Source organism: Manacus candei, unplaced genomic scaffold (assembly GCF_025592945.1).
Source record: "Manacus candei isolate 608988 ecotype Guabito, Panama unplaced genomic scaffold, ASM2559294v1 h1tg000018l, whole genome shotgun sequence".
NCBI classification, from domain to species: Eukaryota; Metazoa; Chordata; class Aves; order Passeriformes; family Pipridae; genus Manacus; species Manacus candei.
In genome coordinates, this window is record NW_026138066.1 from 17,019,763 (window position 1) to 17,041,087 (window position 21,325).

A 21,325-nucleotide genomic window follows, 5' to 3' on the forward strand; every position below is an offset into this window, starting at 1 on the left:
CCTTGTACTTATAAAGGGGAGCCTTACTTTTAGATTTGCTCCTTGTGGCTCTAAGTATTAGCGTTCTTGGGGATGTCTTTCCACCAGTCTATACTAGGATCCCTTTACCAGGTTGCGATGAGATAATGAGGCATCAGCAACCATTTGGTTTGTGTTCAGATTTGGCTGAAATATTTGTAGGGCTTTTGTGTTAAAAGTAAAAAAATGTTAAGTGTTTCTCCTGGGACTAGTTGGTTGGTTTTTTTTAGTGAGAGAGAGCTGGAGGACCAAATTGGCTTTTAATCAGTGCTTTCAATGAAATCTATCTTCTCCACAGTTGGAATCAGCAGTGATAGTAAAACTTTGCTGCTCCTTAATTTTAATGAGAAAGTGTTATTTAAAGTTGAACTTTCATATGAATAATGTTTCGTTAGACAACAACAGAGTTATTTTGCTGACTGTCTAAAATGCAAGGGCTTTTTCTAGACTTGGGGGAAGAAAGTGAGAAGAGAGGAATGGAAGGAGCTATATTATGTACATGTACATGGATTGGAAATGTGTTTGGAGGATCTTTGAAGAAACTAAACAGGCTGAGTAGTTAATTAATGGCACAGACAACTGTTGCTAATAGGTATTGCCACCTTCTAAACCTAGAATGGTGTCCTTTTAAATAGCAAAACTGGAGGCCTGAAGCTTAGTTTAGAGGTACATGTTTTATCAGCATATGTGGTATTTGCGCTTGCAATGGTCACTTTTTTGTACACTGTGACTGTGAAGTGTGTGTGTGTATACATTGTGTCTGCACTTTAGTCTGAAAATTCTCATAACTTTTTTTGTGAAAAGAGAAGGTTTACTTGAAGTAGACTTCTCTTTTACTTCTGTCCTTGGAATTAGGGGCTCTAACATTTTAGTTGTTGGAGTATTAGCAAATTTGGGATTTGTTTGAAGGAGAATCATTTTGCTTTCTGTGGTAAGATGAATAACTAAGTATTCAAGGCTTTCTGTGTTTTATTAAAGCAGGAGCAGCTTTAATCACTAGTCTAATAGATAGCAATTGCTGTGCTGTAGGAGAACTTGTAGAGTGAATCTGCTACTCAAGAAGTTTGAAAACTATGTGGAGATTTTTTCTTCATAAACCTTTGTTAAACTTCAGGAAGTGAATTCTGGTGCATGTAAAATACATCTGGAAAACGAAATAAGAGATCGTGATTGTTTACAGAATATAAGTTCTGGGATCTTTTATCTAATTCATTAAAAGATTAGAATTTGAAGCCTAAACTAAGTCAATATGAACAGATGTTATAGCAGTGGGATATAGCACATGTTTAGATTTTAGCCAGTAAGGGCCTCAAGCTTCTAAAACAGCAAAGAAAAAAATGGTTCTCTTTATTGGCAGTCTACTTTCCTCAAAGTTTCTATAATTAAAAAAGTATGTAATTTTAATAAACTTGTTCCTAATGAGCTTTTTCAAGCTGAATGATCACAGCATTAAGGAATTTTAGTAGTTATTTCTGATATGATATAGATGTGCCAGATATGCTTCTTACAAAGGCAATTCACCAATGTGGTGCATGCTCAGGGAGCTCATCTGGAGGTCTTTGTCTAGTTTTCTCCCAGGAGCTGATAAAGGAATACAGTTGTCACAAAAATCATAATGCAAATCCTGGGATCTGATCAAAAAATGTCAGCCACAAAAATAATGACAATCCATTCCATTTTCCTCTGAATCTTCCACATTCATTTGTATGCCACTCATCCATTTTTTTCATTGCTTATTCAAAAATTCTGTCTTAGCTAGAATGTGAACCCCCACATTCCCTAATATCCGATTCTTGGTAGCCTTTGAATGGGAGTGACTCTGGGAATGATTACTAGCCTGTATTTTGACATACCTCTCAAAGGAAACTCATGACATGTATGTGTACTGGATATGTTGTAATTAGTCTGGAATTCCGTATATCTTTGTGCTTGGTGGTTGGTTTTTTTTATGGATAGTTTTATTTCCATATACCCTCCTTTTATCACCCCACCTGATTGTGTGTAGGACACATGTAAAGATAAAACTTAATGCCTCTATTTCCAGTTGTCATGCCAAGGCATCCTGCTTTTAAAGCATCACCAGTGGAAGAAGAAGCTGGTAGGCTCATCTGTGTCATGTTGAGGGGTTGCAAAAACTTTCTATATTGGTTATTTTGGAAGACTTAAAATGAAGTTTGAAACTCTTCCAGATTGCTCTGCTTTGTTCTGGTTGTCATAGCGGAATTTGGCCAGAAGGACTGCTTGTCCAAAAGGACTGCTAGAAACCTATTCTAAGCAGATCATTCCAGGCAGAAATGATTATTATTGCCTATGGCAGAAATCATAGGGTTTTTTTAAGCTGACTCCTTTTTTTTTTTTCCCCCTCCTCCAGACACAGGTGCAAGGCCAACCAGCCTCGAGCAGTGCATCAGTGCCATCCCAGCCTACCCAACACACTCAGCAGGTAAGATCACAATTCCTAAACACAGGGCTAAAATACTCCTAGTATAGGATTTTGATGACTCTTTTAAGACCAGTTGACTACCTCTGTCACCCTTCAACCCCTAGTTTTGCACAAAAGCAGAGGAATCCTCTGGTTCTCACCCAGTCTAACGTCCTATGAGATATGCATTGACCTTCTGGAATTTATTTTTAAAATCATTTTAATACTTCTTTTCCCATGTCTGTCTTCCCCAACTTCCACCTGAGCTTGCGGTGGTGGTCCCTTCCAAGGGGAGATGTGTCAGGATTTGCAAGTTAGACTGTCTAGACAGGCAAACTTCATTCTTAGGATTTCTCCTAACTGGAAATACTATCTTCTGCAACATTCTCTTAACTGCCTTTTCTTCCTTTATAGAATTTTCATTCTTGATCACACAGGGGAAATAATTCTGTTGCAAGATTTGGTGCTGATAATGTAATTGTATTAGTGTTGCTAATAATTGCTAAAGCTTAATTGACTTGGCATGTTCTGAAGAAGCACTGATATTACTTGTGAGAGAGTAAAAAGTAGAATTTAAGTAGGATATGCTTTAAAAACCTCTGTGTGGGGGAAATACAGCTTCTGCCTCTTTTCTTACTACAGAGTGCACAGCAGCCAGCCTCTTCCCAACAGCCTGGACAATACCAGCTGCAGCAGCCACCAGTTTCTGCTGGCACAACTCCTGCACAAACTGTCTCTCAAACTCAGACTTCACAGATTATGCCAATGCCTCAGGCAGCAGCTGGGACACAGGTAAACAAAATTATTTCTAGCAGAAGATTTATTTTTTTTTTTTCTTCACAGCTGGCAAATTCAACATGCTGCTACTTTCACTTTTGTCATCTTTTCTAATGGTTCCAAAACATTCATCCAGGCAATAGTATTCCTAGTGTACTGCAATTGTCAGTTTTGTTGGAAACCTTTTCACATGTGGCGGTCGTAATTTGAGGGAGAGATAGTACTTCCATGCACAAAGATCTTTAAATCATCAAAAATATCAGGAGGCATTTTGATGAATGGTGTGTTGTGAATGGATTTTCAGGAACTTGTCATTTCTGTTTCCCATACAATGTCTATCTTCTGCATCATTATATAGTCACTTACTTAGGTAGTGAACCATAGGACTCCTTTCTTCACTCTGTCATCTTTCTTACTCAGCTCTTCTCCTTTACTCCCTGGTCAAGAAGCTTCTGTTACTGAATATTGCTTCATTTTGGCTCATATCTCTGTTGAATGTGTGAGCCTTACTTTTGTTTTTGAAATTATTGTTTTGTTGCTTGTTCATCTAAACTGCCTTTCCAGTTGCATCATTTGCTGGCTTTAATTGACATATCCCCTGCCATTCTCTGAATGCTGGCACAGTGGATTTTCATTTTCCTCTGCTTTAGTCCCCATACCCAAAGCTGACAGATTTGTTGAAAGATTTGCACTTCTTTTCTGTAAGAAGGCAGGCTTTGGGTCTGAGGACAGAGTTGAGGGGAATTTGATTCTGTTTATGCACAAATCAGTGCTTCAGGGTATTCGAATGTTGCTCTTTCACCCGCTGTGGGTGTGTGTTTTAAGAGCCTGTTGAGTTCTTCAAAGGGAAGTGTTTCGAAGAGAGGACCGCTTGGAACTCCAGCCAGCTTCCCAGCCACTCTGCCAACTGTGCTCCCGCCCACTTTAACAGAGTGCTGTAACTTGAATAATGCTTTCTTTGACTAATGTGTAAAAGCTCTGCTTTCCGCAGCCCTGCTTTAAAAAAAAAATCTATCTCTATTTTCTTTACCTCCCCAGCTTCCTGTTTCCCAGCCAGTGTCGATCATCCAAGGCGAGCCTCAATTACCTGTTGCAGCACCTTCTCTCCCTCAGCCTTCAGTTGCCCCATCAGTCCCCATTGGCTCTCATTTTCTACCCATGGGACAGGCCTTGCCAACTTCTGTGGTTCCCCAGTTCCCAGTCTCTCAGTTGCCTGTAGCAGCTCCTCATGTGACAGTGGCTCAGCCAGGTTTCCAGTCACTACCCATTTCAATGGCAGCTGGCATGAATCAGCCATTGCTCACACTGGCAACGTCTGCTGCGGCAACTGCTGTTCCTGTAGGATCAACCGTTGTCCCTAGCCAGCTCCCCACAATGATGCAGCCTGTGGCTCAGCTGCCCAGCCAGGTTCTCCCGCAGCTCCTGCAGCCAGCTGTCCAGTCCGTGGGATTGCCAGTCAGCATTGGACAAGCTGCTGAAGCTTCACTTCCTGCTGGAGATGCTCTTTACCAGGTATTGTTGCAAGCCAGCAGACCTCTTCTCCACATTTTTAGCTGTTCCTTTAAGGTATCGGAGCTAAACTCACTTTTCATAAGAGAGCCATTAAACCACCAACATGAATTCCGTTGTGTGATAAAAACACGCTTTAAGGAGGAGAGGAAAAAAAATGTCCTTGGATACCCTGGTGTTTTGAACTTTACATATTTGGCACTGGAATTTGTCTAAAATGACAGAATCATAGTGCAGGGCTTTGTTCAACCACTGTGTGAAAGAGGACAGCTTTGTGTCCAAGAGATCTGTCAATTTGGAGAAGAAGAAAATCAAAACATTTCAACTTCAGAATTGGGAGATGTGCACTGGAAAGAAAATCAATGGCAGCATATTCAACAATGTCAGTGTTTCATTCCAAGTCTGGGAAGGGGTGGGACATGGAATTTCTAGAAATAAGGCAGGCAGCATGGATCTTGAATGTGACGTAAGTACCTGATGCTAGTTGTGAACTGCTTGACTGGTGGGCACAGACTGCTTCAGCTACTTTGTGTGATTGCTGTAACAATGGCAACCTGAATAATGACAAAGGTGTTCCTGGGTCAGGTCATCCTGAGAGGACAGGAAGAACACAAGACTGTTTTTGCTATTAATCTCAAGAATCAGCAGCAGTTTTATAACATCTGAGCAGTAGTTGTTCAGCCTGAAAATTCTTCAAACTCATTTCATGTCTCAGGCTTTAAAGTAATAAGCTACATAGGCAGCTGCGAGAGTTGGGAGATGAAGATTGTTTTGCCTAAGACTTGGAAGTATGAGTGGGAATTTGCTTGTTCAAGCATGGTGACTTGCAAGCTGGCTGCATGAGCAGTTTGCTTCTTTGGGAAGATATTGGCAATGCTTGAATAAGTACAGAAGGTTGGAAGATGCCCCTGGAACTGATGCTTTTTTCTTTTCTTTTCTTTTTTTTTTTTCTTTTTTTTTTCTTTTTTTCATTTTTTTTACTGTCGTGTTTCCTAATTAGCTCTGACATTCACTGACTTGACTCCCCCGTTTCTGTTCCAGGGTTTCCCATCGCGGCTGCCGTCTCAGTACCCCGGGGACTCGAATGTGGCACCTTCCTCTGCTGTGGCCTCTGCCAGCATTCCTTCTGCTGTCCTGTCCCCTCCCTTACCCACAGATGCAATGGCCCAGTCGGGATATCTCGCTCCTGTTGTGCAGCCGTATGGGGAACAGAACGTTCTTGTTTCCATGGGCAGCATAGGAGGACAGGTGCAAGTGCCCCAGCCTCCAGTGAGTTTAGCACAGCAGGCCTCATCTGCCTCCTCACAGCAGGCAGCTTTGGAGGTAAATATATGGAATATAATGTAACAATACAGTTAGGATGTTTGAGTCATGCAGCAGTGTATGTATGTGGGGAACTGATCCGTTCTGTGCTTTTCTTCAGTTGGAAATTAATATTTCAAATGACCTTTCTCTTACAGCAGAATGTCATGCCAATGTGGGGACCTTGTTGCCACTGGTTGTTCTGTTGGGAAGTGAGTGTGCCATCCTGCAGGCAAAAAGCAGTTAACACTTCACTTCTTGCTAGTCCTGTGGAACATTTTTGCCATATCAAAGACAAGCTGCAAATGAGAATCTGTCATTATGCCTATTCCCTGCAGCGTCGTTCTTGCTAGGGAGAATTTGAACTGTCTTCGTGTTCTGCATTGGCTTGCCTTTTGCACATTCTGTTAGTAAGACCGTGACTGCATGGCAAACTGTAGTGACATGTAGAAGTAGAAAGGACGGCTGACTTCCTCTCCTCACCCCTCCCCAGAGGATGTTTTGCTTCACTGCAGTTTGCTCTAGAATCTTTTGTAAATTAGAGCTGTCTAGATGCCAGCTGTTTAAAGTTCTAAAAAGGCAGAGCTTTTAGCTTTACAGCTGGTTTGGGAGTAAGTTTGAAAGACTGCTGGGTTACCTGAGGAGGAACTGTATTCTTTGGGGGGTTCTTGATGTAGGTTTCTGTCCATAGGGTTCTCAGGGAGTCTCACAAACTGCTTCTTCAGAGACTCTTCCAGCAACACAGCCTGCTCAGTCTACCCCTTTGGCTTCCTCTATGGATAGGTAAGCATTGCTTTCTTTAAATTATGCTTCCATGTGTGATTTTTAGGTATACTTTTTCACCAGGGATTTTTTTTTTTCACTAAGGGTGTTCTTTAGGATGTGAGGAGATAAACTTCCCAGAGAAAAAAATAGAGTTATGAGAGGTGGAGTAAGTTTTGATTTATGGCTGGATATGGAGGGAATAAATAGGATTGTCTGTAGTGATTTAACTTATAGTCCATTTTTATTTTTCATGTCCAGTGGATCATAAAGGATGTTTTTCTGTCCTTTTGACACTTAAACAGAATTCAGACTCCAAATAGCTTGAAGACATATTCGGAAGACAGATTTGTACAACTCAGCTCACGAGAGGTGTAGCGAAATAATTGCTGTTAGGGTTGCTTGAGTAGAATTCCTAAGTGTTGACAGGACTCTTTTCCTCTAGTCTGATATTACACACATCTACTGCTGTCCAGAAGAGAATATCATCTGGTGGGTTAAACTGTATTGTTGCAGTTATGGAATGCATGGATACTAATGTAAAGTTGCCTTTTTCTTTTTTTTTTTTTTCCAGTGCACATTCTGATGTTGCTTCAGGATTGAGTGATGGCAACGAGAATGTCCCAACTTCTAGTGGAAGGCATGAGGGGAGGACGGCGAAACGGCACATGCGGAGGTCTGTCCGCAGTCGCTCTCGCCATGAGAAGACTGCTAGGCCAAAACTGAGAATTCTAAATGTGAGTATTTCTTATTTTAGTGACAGTTCAGTAGTGAGCCTCTAAAACTGTTATTTCCTTCGAGGAATGTGTGTCTTCTGCAGTCTTGTTCCTTGCTCCGTGCTCCCTGAGCATGCAAGCTATCCAGTGTATTTCTTTTGCTTCTGGAGTCACCATTCCAAATGTTATCTGCTAAGAGCTTTTTGGACCACTATGTCTGGCAAAATTGGCTTGCTTAGCTACCAGTGGTTCCACAGACTGTTCCAGAATATTTGATGTATCCTCAGACAAAAATGATGCTGTACATGGCACCATTTATTAGACTGGAAAGAGAGAACAAGTTTGTGTTATACCAATACTGTTGGTTTGTTTCAATGAACTTTAAAGAAAAAACCTTAGATTCTTGTGCTTTTGGTTTGAAGTACTCTTTTCTTTGCTTTAGGTTTCGAACAAAGGTGACCGGGTAGTGGAGTGCCAGCTAGAGACACACAATCGGAAAATGGTTACTTTCAAATTTGATTTGGATGGTGATAACCCTGAGGAAATAGCTTCAATTATGGTAAGATATATTTTAGAGATGTAGAATTGAATCTGGTCTGACTTATTTTTTTCTTGTGTTTCAGAGTTGCTCTTCCAGGTAGTATGGTGTATGTTCACCTTGTTGGTACACGAGCACAACTAGAAACTCTAGGCACAGAGTGGTACACCTGACTGACAGTTAATATTGCATGCACAATTCACATGACAATTTTTCAGGTTTTACCTTGGAATTGAGGTTTTATCAAGTAAATTTGCATCTGGTTTTTTGCAGTCTAATTTTTTTTAAAACGGCAAACAACTTTCTGGAAGTGTCAGGTTAAAAAAAATTCTGGTTTGTTTTCTAGGAGCAAACATTGCTAGGTCTTTAAAACTTATTCCTACATTTTGAGTGTTTTGCCATTGTTCTCAACTAAAATGGGAAGGTTCTGCCCTTGAAGTAAGAATGGGAATCACTTTCTGGTTTCTGAAAGTCTGTAGTGACTGATGCTGCTTTTGTCTTTCTCAGAGGAAAAAAACCTCTTCATTCAATGTATGATGGCCAAGCATATAAAATAATTCACCCTGTAGAGATACATTTAAGTGAGAGTGTAGCATGGACTAGCACACCTTTCTTGTTTTTTTTTATTTAAACTGTTTTTGGTCTGGTACAGCCTAAATGAAACAGATTGTTTTAAGTGTTAGTGAAGTGAGGAAGGATGACAAAATGCAGTATCTTTTGCCACCTTCTTGGGTACCTCTGTTGGTGTGTGCTGGATTCATACCTGTCAAAAGAAACCAAACCGGTGATATGGGAGAAATAATCTTTCTGTGACTAATGGCTTTCTAAGAAAGAGGAAGAAGTTGTTTTTTGGCTAAATACATGTATTGACACTGTAAACAAGTCAATAACATAAAGTCAAGTGCCAAGAAATACACAGATGTCTATCTTTACCTCATACCTGAAGTGATCCTATATAGGAATAAAAGAGTATATTTGATTTTAAAAGAAACCAAAAATCTAAACAAACAAAACAAAAACAAGCACACACAGCTCAAGCAACAAACCCCACAGTATTTGAAGATGAGTAGAAGCAAAATAAGTGAACTGTGCATCCAAAATGCAGTCACATAGTTGAAACTGTGCAATGTAAATTAGACATCTGAATCTGAAACGTCATGCTCGTGGGTTTCTTGTTGAATATTGAGGAAACTTTTGACTGTAAGACTTTATGGTTTCTTTTTCATCATTATGCTGTCAGGTGTACCCCATATAGATACTTGTCATTCCTCAACTTAAAACACTGAAGGTTTCTTTAACTAGTAAGTTTGCTGCATTGCAGAGGGAGATAAAAGCACCCATCACGTTTGACTTTCCTTTCTCTGAACCAGCATCCCAGAAACTTGATGTAAATGCAATGTCTCAAGCTTTACCTCTAAGGCAGTTTCTCTCTCTTTTCCAGCCGAGATACTGTGACTGACAGCTTTGCTTCTGTTTCACAGACTGTCTCTGCGAGCTTTACCATGCGTAATTTCAGGAGACAGAATATTCTCCTGGGTCAGACCAAACCAAAAATGTCTTTCTAAATGTCACATATGCTTGTTTAAGCTAATTTTCTCCAATATAAGCAGCAGAAGGTATTTTCATAAAGCAGGTATGATGTATTGAAACTAGGTGGGCTGAGCAGTCTTCCTTTTCCTGTATTTGGAACGTAATTAATACTGGCTTTTATGTACTACAACCAGACTTTAAATTAGTGATGTGCAACCTGCATAAAGTAGAAGTTGTATATGGCATGGAAAGAGAGAAGCACAGAACACATCTTGAAATACAGACTTTTCAATTTCTTTTATGTTATAGTTCCCTTTAAATGTGGCTCTTAATGCACATTACATTAGACAGGAGGAACTGCAGTAAGATAAGGCTGCTAATTTTAAATCTCCCTGTGCTAAGCGAAGACTGAGGTGACAGTTTGATGAAGAAGTGAGATTGAATGTTGTTCCACAGCAAAGATTAAACCAGGGCAAATACTTCTGTGCTGGAGATAATTTTAGAAAGAATTGTTTTTCTCTAAGGTGTCACCATCTTTGTCTTGTGCAGAACAGCAAAGGAAGGACAAACATTAGCACTAAGAGCAAATTACCATTATTCAGTGTACTGTTTTGAAATCATTCATAGAAAATGAGTGTTGTTTTGTTCTCTTTACAGGTGCAGAATGAGTTTATTTTAGCAACAGAGAGAGACTCATTCGTAGAACAGGTACGAGAGATTATTGAGAAAGCAGATGAAATGCTAAGTGAGGATGCAAGCGTGGAACCAGAAGGTGATCAGGGTTTGGAGAGCATGCAGACAAAAGATGATGGCTTCTTTCCAGGGTCACAGGTATGTAAAGGACAGATCGCCTTAGCTTTTTGCATTTTCCATTTTGGGTGATATGGCTTTGTGAGTAGAGCTAGTTAGATACAGCAACTTTCTTTCATGAGAGATATCAGAGATTAATAATTAAATGAAAACACAGAGAAAGCTTTGTATCAGTGAGTGCCTAAAATTCACTTAGAAAGCTAAATAACAGAACTCTTTTTGGTGTGTTTGAAGACTTCTGAAGCTGCTGAATCTCCTAACAGTCCACTAAACAGACAGTCTTAAATTCTGAGGCTTCTTGGATTTGAGATTATTGTGAGGTAGGACAGTAAAATCCCCAACCCTGTGCTGCTCACTAAAACACTGAGAGCCTGGACTCAGGCCCTCTACCCCCTGGAATACTAAGAGATTGGATAGCTCAGTTAGGAAACATAGGTTTTGAAACTGGTTGCTGGGAATAAGATGGGGTGACATTTCCTGAATCTCTGCCTTAATTATACCCAAAACTGGTTTGAAACATCTGTTTATCTGTGGAATGTTTAAGAAAATCAGTTGGACTGCCTGTTAACAAGCGAGCATTTAGATCAATTTGTTACATTGATGGTCTCTAAGCCGAGAAGCTCTAAAACCACTGTAGCTGACATTTATCTGGGCAGAATTCCTCTAGTTTGGTGATGGTGCTTGGGTCCAAGGTGTACTGCTTCTCTTAAATGCCCACGTTTCAGTCAGCTAGCATTTTAAGAACTATCTTGTGGGTTTCTGTTTCAGAATAGAAGTTTAAACTTTATCTTACTTTACAGAAATTAGAGTTCAAACAGCCAGATCCTACATCTTCCATGCCACAAAGAATAGGTAAGTCTTTTGTGATTATTTTGTTTTTTCCCAACAGTTACCTTTTTCTGTTTCAGCGGATGGGTGCAGCCAAGTTTTTATTTTGTATGATGGAGTGCACATTCCGTATTGCAGGTTATGTATTTAGTAACTGCCAGTGTCTAAACTTCTGACTTCTTTCTGTTTAGGGGTCCCTTCTAGCTCCTTTACCCAGGTTGTCCATTCTGCGGGAAGACGGTTTATTGTCAGCCCTGTCCCTGAGAGTCGGTTAAAAGAACAGGGCTTTTTCACCTCTGCTGTTTCTGGAGGAAGCGAAACTTCAGATCTGGGTAAGTTGTCTAAACTCTTAAAAGCTGATGGCTAAGACATGCTCATCAAAACTGAAGTTAGCTAGCTAAACTGTTCCTAAAGACCTCTTGAAGTACTTGGGGAAGTAAGGAACTGTCTGTGCTGGTGAGAAGTGATCGTAGTTCAGGTCATATTGTGCTGGATTCTTAGCAAAAAAATTCTGATGCGTTTTCTGCAAGACTGAAACCTTAAATTCTGTGTTTTAAGGTAAGCTTGGATTTGTGTGTTTTATTTGGGTTTTTTTTTTTAGTGATGCTAAGAGGTAAATGTGGTCTTAGTTTAGTCATAGACAATAATACTGTAATGAGCTTTTCCAAGCGGACTGATAATTTTATGTTTTTCCAGTTGCTGCATCTCCAGTACATGGGCCTGGAATGAATCTCTCCCACTCAGCATCATCACTGAGCTTGCAGCAAGCTTTCTCTGAGATGGGGCATGCTCAGATGACAGAGGGACCTAGTACAGCTCCTCCAGTGTTCAACCAAACAGTACCACCGTTTCCACCTGCACTTTCTAGCATGGCAGGCAGTGGTGCAACTCCTGCATCTGTCACTGCTTCTTCAGTATCTGTTTCCTCCAGCACTGGTGTTTCTCTTCCAGAATCTGTTACTTTGCCTTCGGAAAATGCAGCTGTTGGAGCTGCACCAAACACAAGTGTGCCAAGCTCTGTTTCTCCACCTCCAGCCTCACAATCTGGACAGCAATCGACTGGTGTCACTTCCAGTGTGAGCGCCCCTGCTTCTTTCTCCTTATCTACCACATCCCAGCCCGCTCAACCAGTAACTGGAGATATTGCCCCCAGTATCAGCACACCGTCGTCCTTGGCACTGCCATCTACCCAGGTTCCTGGTGTCACTGGTCTTGGTGTCGTTGCACCGACTGTGACATCTCAGTCTACTCCTCAGATTGTAAGTAGTATGGCAGCACCACAGACATCCGTTGCCCTGTCTCTGGCTCAGAACGTGGCTTTGCAGCTTCCTCACCTTAGTAGCAGTGGCTCTGTGTGCAGTCTGGCAGAAACAACAGTTGTAAGCGCTCCACAGTCACTACCTGAGAGTGGGCAGTCTCTGGCTACATCACATCCCTGCAGTGCAGCTGGCTTGTCTCTTCCGATCTCTGCACCTTTGTCATCCTCAGTAGCATCAAGCATATGTGGTTCAGTCGCTCAGCCAGTGATCCATCCCTTACTCATCCCATCAGGAATTACATCAACACCTGTCCTGCCCCAGATTTCGGGTGCAACACCCATGTTGCCCCAGGTTCCCTTACCTGGTGTCTTGCCACAACCAGTCACTAACTTGCCTGCCGTTCAGCAGACTTTGATACATAGCCAGCCTCAACCAGCTCCGTTACCCAACCAGCCTCACGTTCACTGTCTGGAGGCTGATGCTGATGCTCAGTCTAAAGCTCCTGGTATTGATGACATAAAGACCCTGGAAGAAAAGCTACGGTCTCTCTTCAGTGAGCATGGTAATGTGGGAACAGTGCATCCTTCAGTATCTCTGGAGACATCGCTGGTGATGGAAACGACAGTTGTTCCTGGGATACCAACCACTGCTGTGGCACCAACTAAACCCCTGACATCCATTAGCACTTGTATACCTCCAAGCAGTTTGCCTCTTGGACCAGCTGGCTTGCCAGTGCTGACTCCAGCTGCCACTCCCGGGCAAGGGATCACCCCAGGGAGCTACATTTCGGCGCCAAGCAGCATTGCGACAGCAGCAGTGAAACCAGGGACCTCTCCTTCCAAGCCCCCCCTTAGCAGGGTACCGGTAAGAAATGCAATGTTTGTGTGAATGTTCAGCTGTTGTAGGAAACCGCCTTCTTGAGCAGAATCCTTGTTATAAAGCAAAATGTTTATTCAGGCAGAGGTGGCTTCATTTAATGTAGTATTGAAAGTTTTATGCTCTGGTGGTTTTCATGTATCCCAAGAGGTGTTTTGTTTTGTCCCTATCAGGGAAAAAAAGAAGTCCAATTCTGTAGTGTGCTTCTGAGAGAGGTCTCTGGTGTCACTGTTAGTTTTTCCTAGTCCTAAACCACAAAGAGTAAAGCAACTGTGATTTGTTTTATGTGTTTATTTTTTTCTTGATGTTGCTTTTTCAAATAGTATTTTGTAGGATTGCTTTAAATAGCTTTTTATCTTGTACACGATGACTGGAATGAGATGAAGTGGTTGTATAATTCACAAAGTGGTCAGGATAGCTTAGCTTTGCTTCCTGTCATTAGCCTGCTCCTTGCAGGCAAGGGTAAACCTGACTGAATTTTTTTTAAGTCCTGTGCTGCTTATGTAGTGCCTGGATACTGTTTTCCTTTCAAATTTTAGATTTGTGAAAGCAGGATTTTGAGAAGTTTAAAAGATATCTGAAACAAAACTCTTTTGTTTGTTTGAATTGTGCTCTACAAGCAAACATTTTCATAAAGAGATAGCAGTGACTTAGAATAACAACTTGGGAGGTGTTGTGGAGGTTGTTACCTGCTTGCTAGCCATATATATCAATATGTGAAATTAAACTACTTATTTTCTCTTAAATGACTCTCCATACTGGGAGACAGCCCATTTCAGTATTATAAACTCTTGGTAACCCTTTCCTTAAATGGAGAAGTAGCTCTTAAATGAAAATAGATTGAAGAAACTTCCAGGTGTTTAACAAACCCAAAACTTTAATACTCACTTCTTTCTGTTTCTGTAACATTGTTTTCCACTCACCAACACTTAGTGTTGGTCATCTTTAGCTGGCCTTGCTGTTAACCAGTTTCAGGCCATTCAAACTGAGCTAATGCTCCCAATAACTCCATTCATTAGCAGTCTTTCCCATGTACTCTTTGTATTCAAAGAAAGTAGAATATTTCTGCTGTCAAGGAGTTGGGAATATGTGCCAAGGAGGTTGGTAGGGAAATCTGGACATGAAGGCATTCATTAATACTTAAATGAAATTGAGAATTAGAAAAGAAAGAGTAGAAAATAATAGAAAGTGATATCCATTCAGGAGCAGTTAAAAACTTGCTAATTGCAAACCTGTAATTACAAAGGCTTGGGTTTAAATGTAATAAATGTTAGGGAGTTTTTGATTGTCCCTTTTAGAAAACCTACCTCCTCTTTGAAGCTTTTACTTATAACTTAGTTTGGTTTTTTTCAAAGCTTACTTTTAGTTTAACTTTCCTTGTTGTTACTTAATTTTCAGGAGCTTATTGCTTTAGTTTTCAGGGGTTTGCTAAGCTCTCTGTATTTTATTCTGTTTGTGACCAAGCTGTTAACCTGGACAGTTTAAATGTTTTGACTTGTCTTACAAATGCATTTGAAGTATGTTTTGCCTCTTATCTACAAACTAAATTATGAAGTTACCACAGCTTAAAAATTCATCATACCTCAGAACAGGTAATATCCTTGTGTGTTTCGTAGTGTGCAAAAATGTTGAGCTAAGGCAACTTGGCCTAGTTGCTGCTGAAACATTTTTGAGAGGATAGATAAGTATGGGATGTACCTTCACCAGGCAGTTACTACTGCAGTGTGAAGCATTGTTCAGTTGTGGTAACACACTGCAAGCTGGAACTGGTTCTGCTGCTTGAGGCCTGGGGTGGACTTTGGGCCAGTTACCCATATCCATCAGTCACTGTCACACAAGGGCAGACAGTGTCCAGTGCTGGAACTCACCAGGCAAACCTCACATCATGGTCAGGCCTCAAGATGACAGCTGGGAATAAGAACTGCAAATTGTGTAATGGGTCACTTAATTCCTAGAACTTCCCACTTCCCTAACAATGGAAATGACTAACTGGAATGTACTGTCTGACCTGGTGGGGAGGCTTTGATGCCACCTTCTAACATTTCCAGTCTCTCTAACCTCCTTTACGTAACCTGGATGACTTCTCCCTACCCAGATGCATGGCCTGGTCATCTTCTGTGGGTCATCAACACACTTCAGTTCAAAAAGTAGTGATGGATCAAAAGATGGTGTGAGAGCTCTATAAATCTGTTTCTCAACAAGTGGAGACATCCTCAGGCACTGACAGTTCCTGTTCCCAAGTCACATTGCTTGGATTAATGTGCCAGAAGCACGTAGCTTGCAGTTTCTAATGGAAAGTTAACACAGATCTGTTGGAAGGAGACTGAGTGCCTTCTTGCACCATTTATAAATTAAGCTTCTTGGAAATTTAATTGCTTTTTGGAAGAATTATTTTAGCGTTTCTTGCAGACTTGAAAGTAATATCCCCAAGATACTTAGTTCCTGGACACAGCAGCTTGTTTAAACTGGAAATTGTGGCTGCTCAAAGGTAATCTGGATTATAAAATAAAACCAAAGCAAACAACTTCCCCCAACTTTGTTTCAAAAAATACCTAAAAACTCTATATGCTAACTCTGCCAGGAGGAAGTCTCTACAGAAAAAAATGTTAAGGCTTCTGTTGTATGACATGACTGACTGTAGCTTGGTATCTGATCCCTCTGTTGTTCCCTGTCTGATGGACGCGCGTTTCCTCTTCGTTATCCATAGGTGCTACCAGTAGGTTCTGACCTTCCAGCTGGCACTCCATCCAGTGAGCCGCTGCCACCTTTTCCAGGACCTTCACTAACTCAGGTGCTACACAACTTGGCAGATTGTATCTGCTGCTTTTCCTGTCGAAGAGCATGTTGCAATTAAACTCTCCATTGCATGTTATTAATGTCCTTGTTTTTCTTTTCTTTTGACTGAGTAACCCCTTTTGTGTAACTGTAGTAGCAGCCAGAATCGCTTCAGCACTGGGTATGAGCAACCTGGTCTAGTGGGAGGTGTCCCTGCCCATGGCAGGGGGTTGGAACTAGATGATCTTGGAGGTCCCTTCCAACCCAAACCACTCTGTGGTTCTGTGTAACTTGCCCTTCAGGGTGCTGTACCCAGTGTCTGAAGTACAGGAACAGTTGATCAGTCTCAGCATTTTTTTAGTGTGTAAACCTGAACTTCAAAGGTGTTTAAGAAAAATAAAATAACACAGGTGAGTGTGTGCATAAAACTTGAACCTGTTTTCTTCTTGAAAAAAGTATAGTAGCAAAATAATATGGGAAACTATGTATTGCAATTAAATGTTTATGAAAGTGAAAAATTGCTAGCTTTGTAAATTCCTCATGGGCTCCTGGGGCTTCATTTTTTTTTTTTTTGGTGGTTGTTACTCCACTCTGATTTCACTGGGCTTTCAGATTTGAAAAGGTTTTTGAAGCTCCTGATCATGTACATAATTTGAGTGTAACAGGGACTTTTTTGTCCTTGTATACAATAGTTAGCTTGGATATTTTGGATGTAAATGGTAGTGCCAAGCAATAGGACAAGAGGCAATGGCAGAAACTGATGCAGAGGAAGTTCCACCTGAACATGAGGAAGAGCTTCTTTACTGTGGAGGTGACCACGCACTGTAACAGATTGTCCAGAGAGTTTGTGGAGTGTCCTTCACTGGATACTCCAGGACCATCTGGACACAATCCTGTGCCCTGTGCTCTGGGACAGCCCTGCTGCAGGGAGGTGGGACCAGATGACCCACTGTGGTCCCTTCCAGCCTGACCCATTGTGTGACACTGTGTGGTTTGCACAGCTGAGGCAGATGACGTCTGAAGTTGGAAGGGAAAAAGCTCATTCAACTGAGCTCTTTCACAAAAGTAACTCACTTTTACAGCTTGATCTTAAAGCCATAGGCCCTATTCCTGCCCTGTGAGTAATCAAGAAATAGGTATCTTCTTTCTCAAACTGAGCAAGAAGCTGCATTAATGTAGCTGAATGGCTTATGAGTTGTTAGCAAGCAACACTGGTTTCCCTCCCCCTCCACCGGCCCTCAGCTTGTAGAGGCAGAAGCTGGTTTATGTCTTTCAGTTGGTTCTCTCTGAAGCATGGTTTTGCTAAAGGAAAAACTACAACAGTTTGGTGATAATTCTTACCTGAGTTCTTGCTGTGAGCAGATATCAAATGGATCAGGAGGCAGGTGGTTTAAATCAGTCATACTAAGTTTGAAGTCCTTTTTACTTTCATTGCTTTAAACTCAGTATGTTAGTAACATTTTCCCCCAAACTCAAAAGCACTTGCAGCCGCTTCTATGACTCAAGCCACTGTGCCACTGCAAAAGGCTTCTTCCTGTAAGTCAGAGGTATTTCTGGCAGGATCTGTGGCATGGAAGAGGCACAAATATAGATCCTTTGCTTCTTGTCCTTTGCAAACAACTTACCTAATTTCACTTCTCATTTGAACTCTGAAGGCTTGTCTAGGAGCGAGACAAAATTGGAGGAGACCAACTGGATCAAATCTAATTGACTGTTAAGAGCATTTGCTGCTATCATATAATGCTATCTGGAAAATTACTGGCTTGTCTTAAAGTTGATAGGTTTGCCTTCCGTGCTGCTTCTGTCAGTAGGTCATTACTCAACTTATTTTCCTTTCCTTAGTACCAGACTCGTAATTTGCAGACAAAGTACACGTCATCTTAAGACCAGTTTTGAACAGTTTGTTCCATAGTCTTAAATACCTGTTCTATTTATTCCTTAATTGCTTTTTAAAGCGTATTTAGATTAATTTTTCAAGCTTCATTTTGGTACCCTTGTTCCATAAGGAAATCTTCATTTCCCGATCATTCTGATAGCTCTTTGTTTACTTGAAGCAAATATCTTCTTGTGAGCATAAGTGATATTAGTATATAGTATTAGAATATAGTATTTCAGGGGAAATGTCCTCTTTATTTTACAGTACTGAATTAAATTAGGTCACTTGTCACTAAGCATTTGGATTTCTGAATGGAGTCATAGAAGTCTGCATCTTTTGCCCTTTTTTTTTTTTTTAATGGAATTGATTCTGGTTTATTGTTCTCCGGATTTTTGGTTGCGCTTTGAAACCCACAAGTCAGGAAGAATGTCATCCTGGCAACCTGTTGAAAGCATTTTTATGCTATTGTGTATCTCTAACTTTCAGTTTCTTAAAAGTGGAAAATAACGTTTTTATGTTGCCGTGACCTCAGCTTCAGTTCTAAAAACAGATACAGACCTTTTTTTTCATATAAAAGACTTGGAAAGATTATTAATACTAAAGTTTGGATGGAAACTTCTACTCCACAGTGTCAGAATTGCAACTTAGTGATATCTGCCAACACTTTCTTCTTTCATATGTATGCTGTGGGTAGGGCCCGAATTTAATAATTTTGAGTGAATCTGAACTTTTTTTAAACTTTAAGACATTTTTAGGTAATTCTTCTCCTCTCCCCCTCAATTCAATTGGCCAAGTTTGAAAAACATCTTGGATGCCAACTGAAACAGCTGGAATCTAAGTAATAAGCATATTTGAGAGAGATTCTGCCCCTCTCCTGTCCTCCTCTTCAAGCCAACCCATCCAGATAGCCTCTCTGAGGGGACTTGTGGTTTCATTGTTGGGGTTTTTTTATTTGTTTTGTTTGTTTCGGTTTGGTTTGGGGGTTTTTGTTTGTTGGTTTTTTGTTGGTTGGTTTTGGGTGTTTGTGTGGGGGTTTTTTGTTTGTTTGTTTTGTTTTTATTGGAAGTTAGTTTTTCTGTTCTGTGTTTTTGTTTTTTTTTCAAACAAATATGTTGCTTAAGTTGCTTCCAGTCTCACTGTGTTATACATAAAGATGTTAAATATAAAGATGTAGGAAAGGAAATGTGATAGAAATATGGAAGCCGTACTGACTGCTTTAAATTTAAGTATTAAATATGGCTGTTTCTCAAAGGTGATGTATTTTTCCTGAGCTGGGACAGTTTTTTACTCTTTTCTTTCTCAGTCCCAGCAGCCACTGGAAGATCTGGATGCTCAGCTGAGAAGAACCCTTAGTCCAGAGACTGTTCCAGTGACATCTGCTCCTGCCTGTGTACGTTTGCAATGTTGGCATTTTAGTAGTCTTCAAAAACCTCAGTGTTTTCCTCAAGGTCGTGCTCTTTGGTCACTGCCTTTAATATCACCACACCAGTAGTTAGACTTTTAAAAATAAAAATGAGAAGTCATCTTCCCGTCTGTGGGACTGAGTCAACCAAAGGAGGAAAAATCTGTATGTTGCAATAGATTATGTAATTTCCTGAGGCTGTTTTTTTGGTATTAGTTCTTATTCCAGCTCTTCTGGTGATGTCATGTGTGTCACCAAGCTAGAAGGGGAAGCAACTGTGGAGTAAGGAGAAAGAGCACTAAACCAGCAGTATGTGATATGTCAGTCTTAATTTGGGAGGGGTGTTTTAAGTGTGGATCTGAAACTTTCAAAGGCTGTGATAATGAACTTTGATACTAGATGAAGACAATGATTGATATTGTAATCTCCAAGTGGCTACTTATGCATTCCTTCTACACAGCCAAAGGGAATGTTCTGCTACAGCCTCAGGCTTGTAAGGCCTCTAAAACCTCTTGCTGATGTTGCTTGCTTTGGAGGTTAAAAACTTTTGCATTTGTCTTTTCATGGGTCATAATTTGTCTCTCTTGGAAAGGAAAGATTATGTAATATGCAGTGTGTTGGATTTGTTGGAATTCAATCAAACCATTGATTATTTTAATTTTATTTTGTTTGCCCCCTTGAACATGTAGTCTGTGCCCTCAGTAGCATCTACGACGGTTACCGGGCTGGTGTCCACAGCAACACAGTCTCTGAAGGATGGTAAGACAGCCATGATTATTTTAGATGGTTTCTCAGCATGGAGATATAATCCAGAATTGAACAGACTAGCAACTTGGAAGGTTGTAGCCTTTTTTAGTAAGTCATACAATGGCAGTTCTTTAAGGGGATTGCATTAGTTTTTAGTAGCCAGACTGAAATTTTCCCCCGTAGGCCGGGAGAGGGGGATGATACATGTGGATTGTAGTGACTCATTTAGGATTTAAAGCTGTCCAAAATGCTAAATTAAGATTCACCAAGAATCTCCACTATGCTGCTAAGGTACAGCTTGAGGACTCGAAGGAACTTTCTGTCATGTGTGATGTTCCTGACGACAACAGTAAGACTTCTCATGTAGTGTCATCACGCTGTGTTCTACATGTAGGGTACCTCTCCCTAACCTGAGAGTGTTTCCTTTCTGTTCAAATAGAGAAATGAAGGTTAAACTACTAAAATTAAGGAAGATAGTAGGAAAACCAGACTTCCTTCTGGATACTTTAGAACAACTGAAGGTTGTCTGGATGATCAATGACTTTCAAATCTAAATGAATTCAGTTGTCAGGGTGGAATCCAAACATTTGCAAAATAGTCTGAGACTTTCCTGTCAGCATTCACCTAACTGTTTTAGTTTTTGAAGTCTTCCATTTTTAAAAGAAACTGTTAATATGGTGCTGAAATTATTTCTCAAACTATCTAATAAACACTATTTAACATGCATGTGCTTCTGAAGTTTAGTGACAAACCTTCAAAAACTCTGTAGTAAAATAAAATATGCCATTTTGGTATGTTGCTGGTGTAGTATACTGTAGAACCCATTAGTCTGCAATAAAATGAGTTGGATTTTGTCTATCAAAGTTTAGAAGGTACAAGTAAATAATCTGGGAAGTTGGTTAATAAACAGAGCAAGCTGTCCAATAGAACTGATTTAAAAATAGAATGTTATTTCTCAGCTTTGTAACCTTACGCTGCCAGTGCACAGAGCAACAAAACTAGGAGCTGACACCTAAGAATCCAGCTCTAAAAGCTTCAGATAGACTGCTTTAAGTAAATGTGGTTTATAGCATTTCTTCAACTTACTACTTTTCTATTAATGAATTGTCCCCAGTATTTTTGAAATTAGGTAGTCAGTGTGGGTACTGAATTAAAATAAGCTTTTTCTTGCATAAATT

At 40.4% G+C, this 21,325-nt stretch overlaps 2 protein-coding genes across 10 annotated transcripts in view; one reads left to right on the top strand and one right to left on the bottom strand.

The window, feature by feature from the left end:
• Positions 1–21,325, top strand: part of WNK1 (WNK lysine deficient protein kinase 1) — a 102,360-nt gene that overhangs the window by 66,871 nt on the left and 14,164 nt on the right. For 8 of the 9 annotated variants that reach the window (XM_051784883.1, XM_051784874.1, XM_051784876.1 and 5 more), the window contains 14 exons: positions 2,390–2,461; positions 3,083–3,232; positions 4,256–4,729; positions 5,768–6,049; positions 6,720–6,811; positions 7,365–7,527; positions 7,949–8,065; positions 10,232–10,405; positions 11,185–11,236; positions 11,404–11,544; positions 11,909–13,335; positions 16,055–16,138; positions 19,302–19,388; positions 20,090–20,159. In XM_051784883.1, coding sequence (XP_051640843.1) covers positions 2,390–2,461; positions 3,083–3,232; positions 4,256–4,729; positions 5,768–6,049; positions 6,720–6,811; positions 7,365–7,527; positions 7,949–8,065; positions 10,232–10,405; positions 11,185–11,236; positions 11,404–11,544; positions 11,909–13,335; positions 16,055–16,138; positions 19,302–19,388; positions 20,090–20,159 — 3,385 coding nt within the window. The remainder of the gene's footprint in view (positions 1–2,389; positions 2,462–3,082; positions 3,233–4,255; positions 4,730–5,767; positions 6,050–6,719; positions 6,812–7,364; positions 7,528–7,948; positions 8,066–10,231; positions 10,406–11,184; positions 11,237–11,403; positions 11,545–11,908; positions 13,336–16,054; positions 16,139–19,301; positions 19,389–20,089; positions 20,160–21,325) is intronic. The other variant, XM_051784879.1, reaches the window with a different exon arrangement.
• The window catches only part of RAD52 (RAD52 homolog, DNA repair protein), a 40,373-nt gene continuing 31,717 nt past the window's right edge, over positions 12,670–21,325 (bottom strand). Inside the window, exon 13 of the mRNA XM_051784980.1 lies at positions 12,670–12,679. The gene's annotated coding sequence lies outside the window, so the exon portion shown is untranslated. The remainder of the gene's footprint in view (positions 12,680–21,325) is intronic.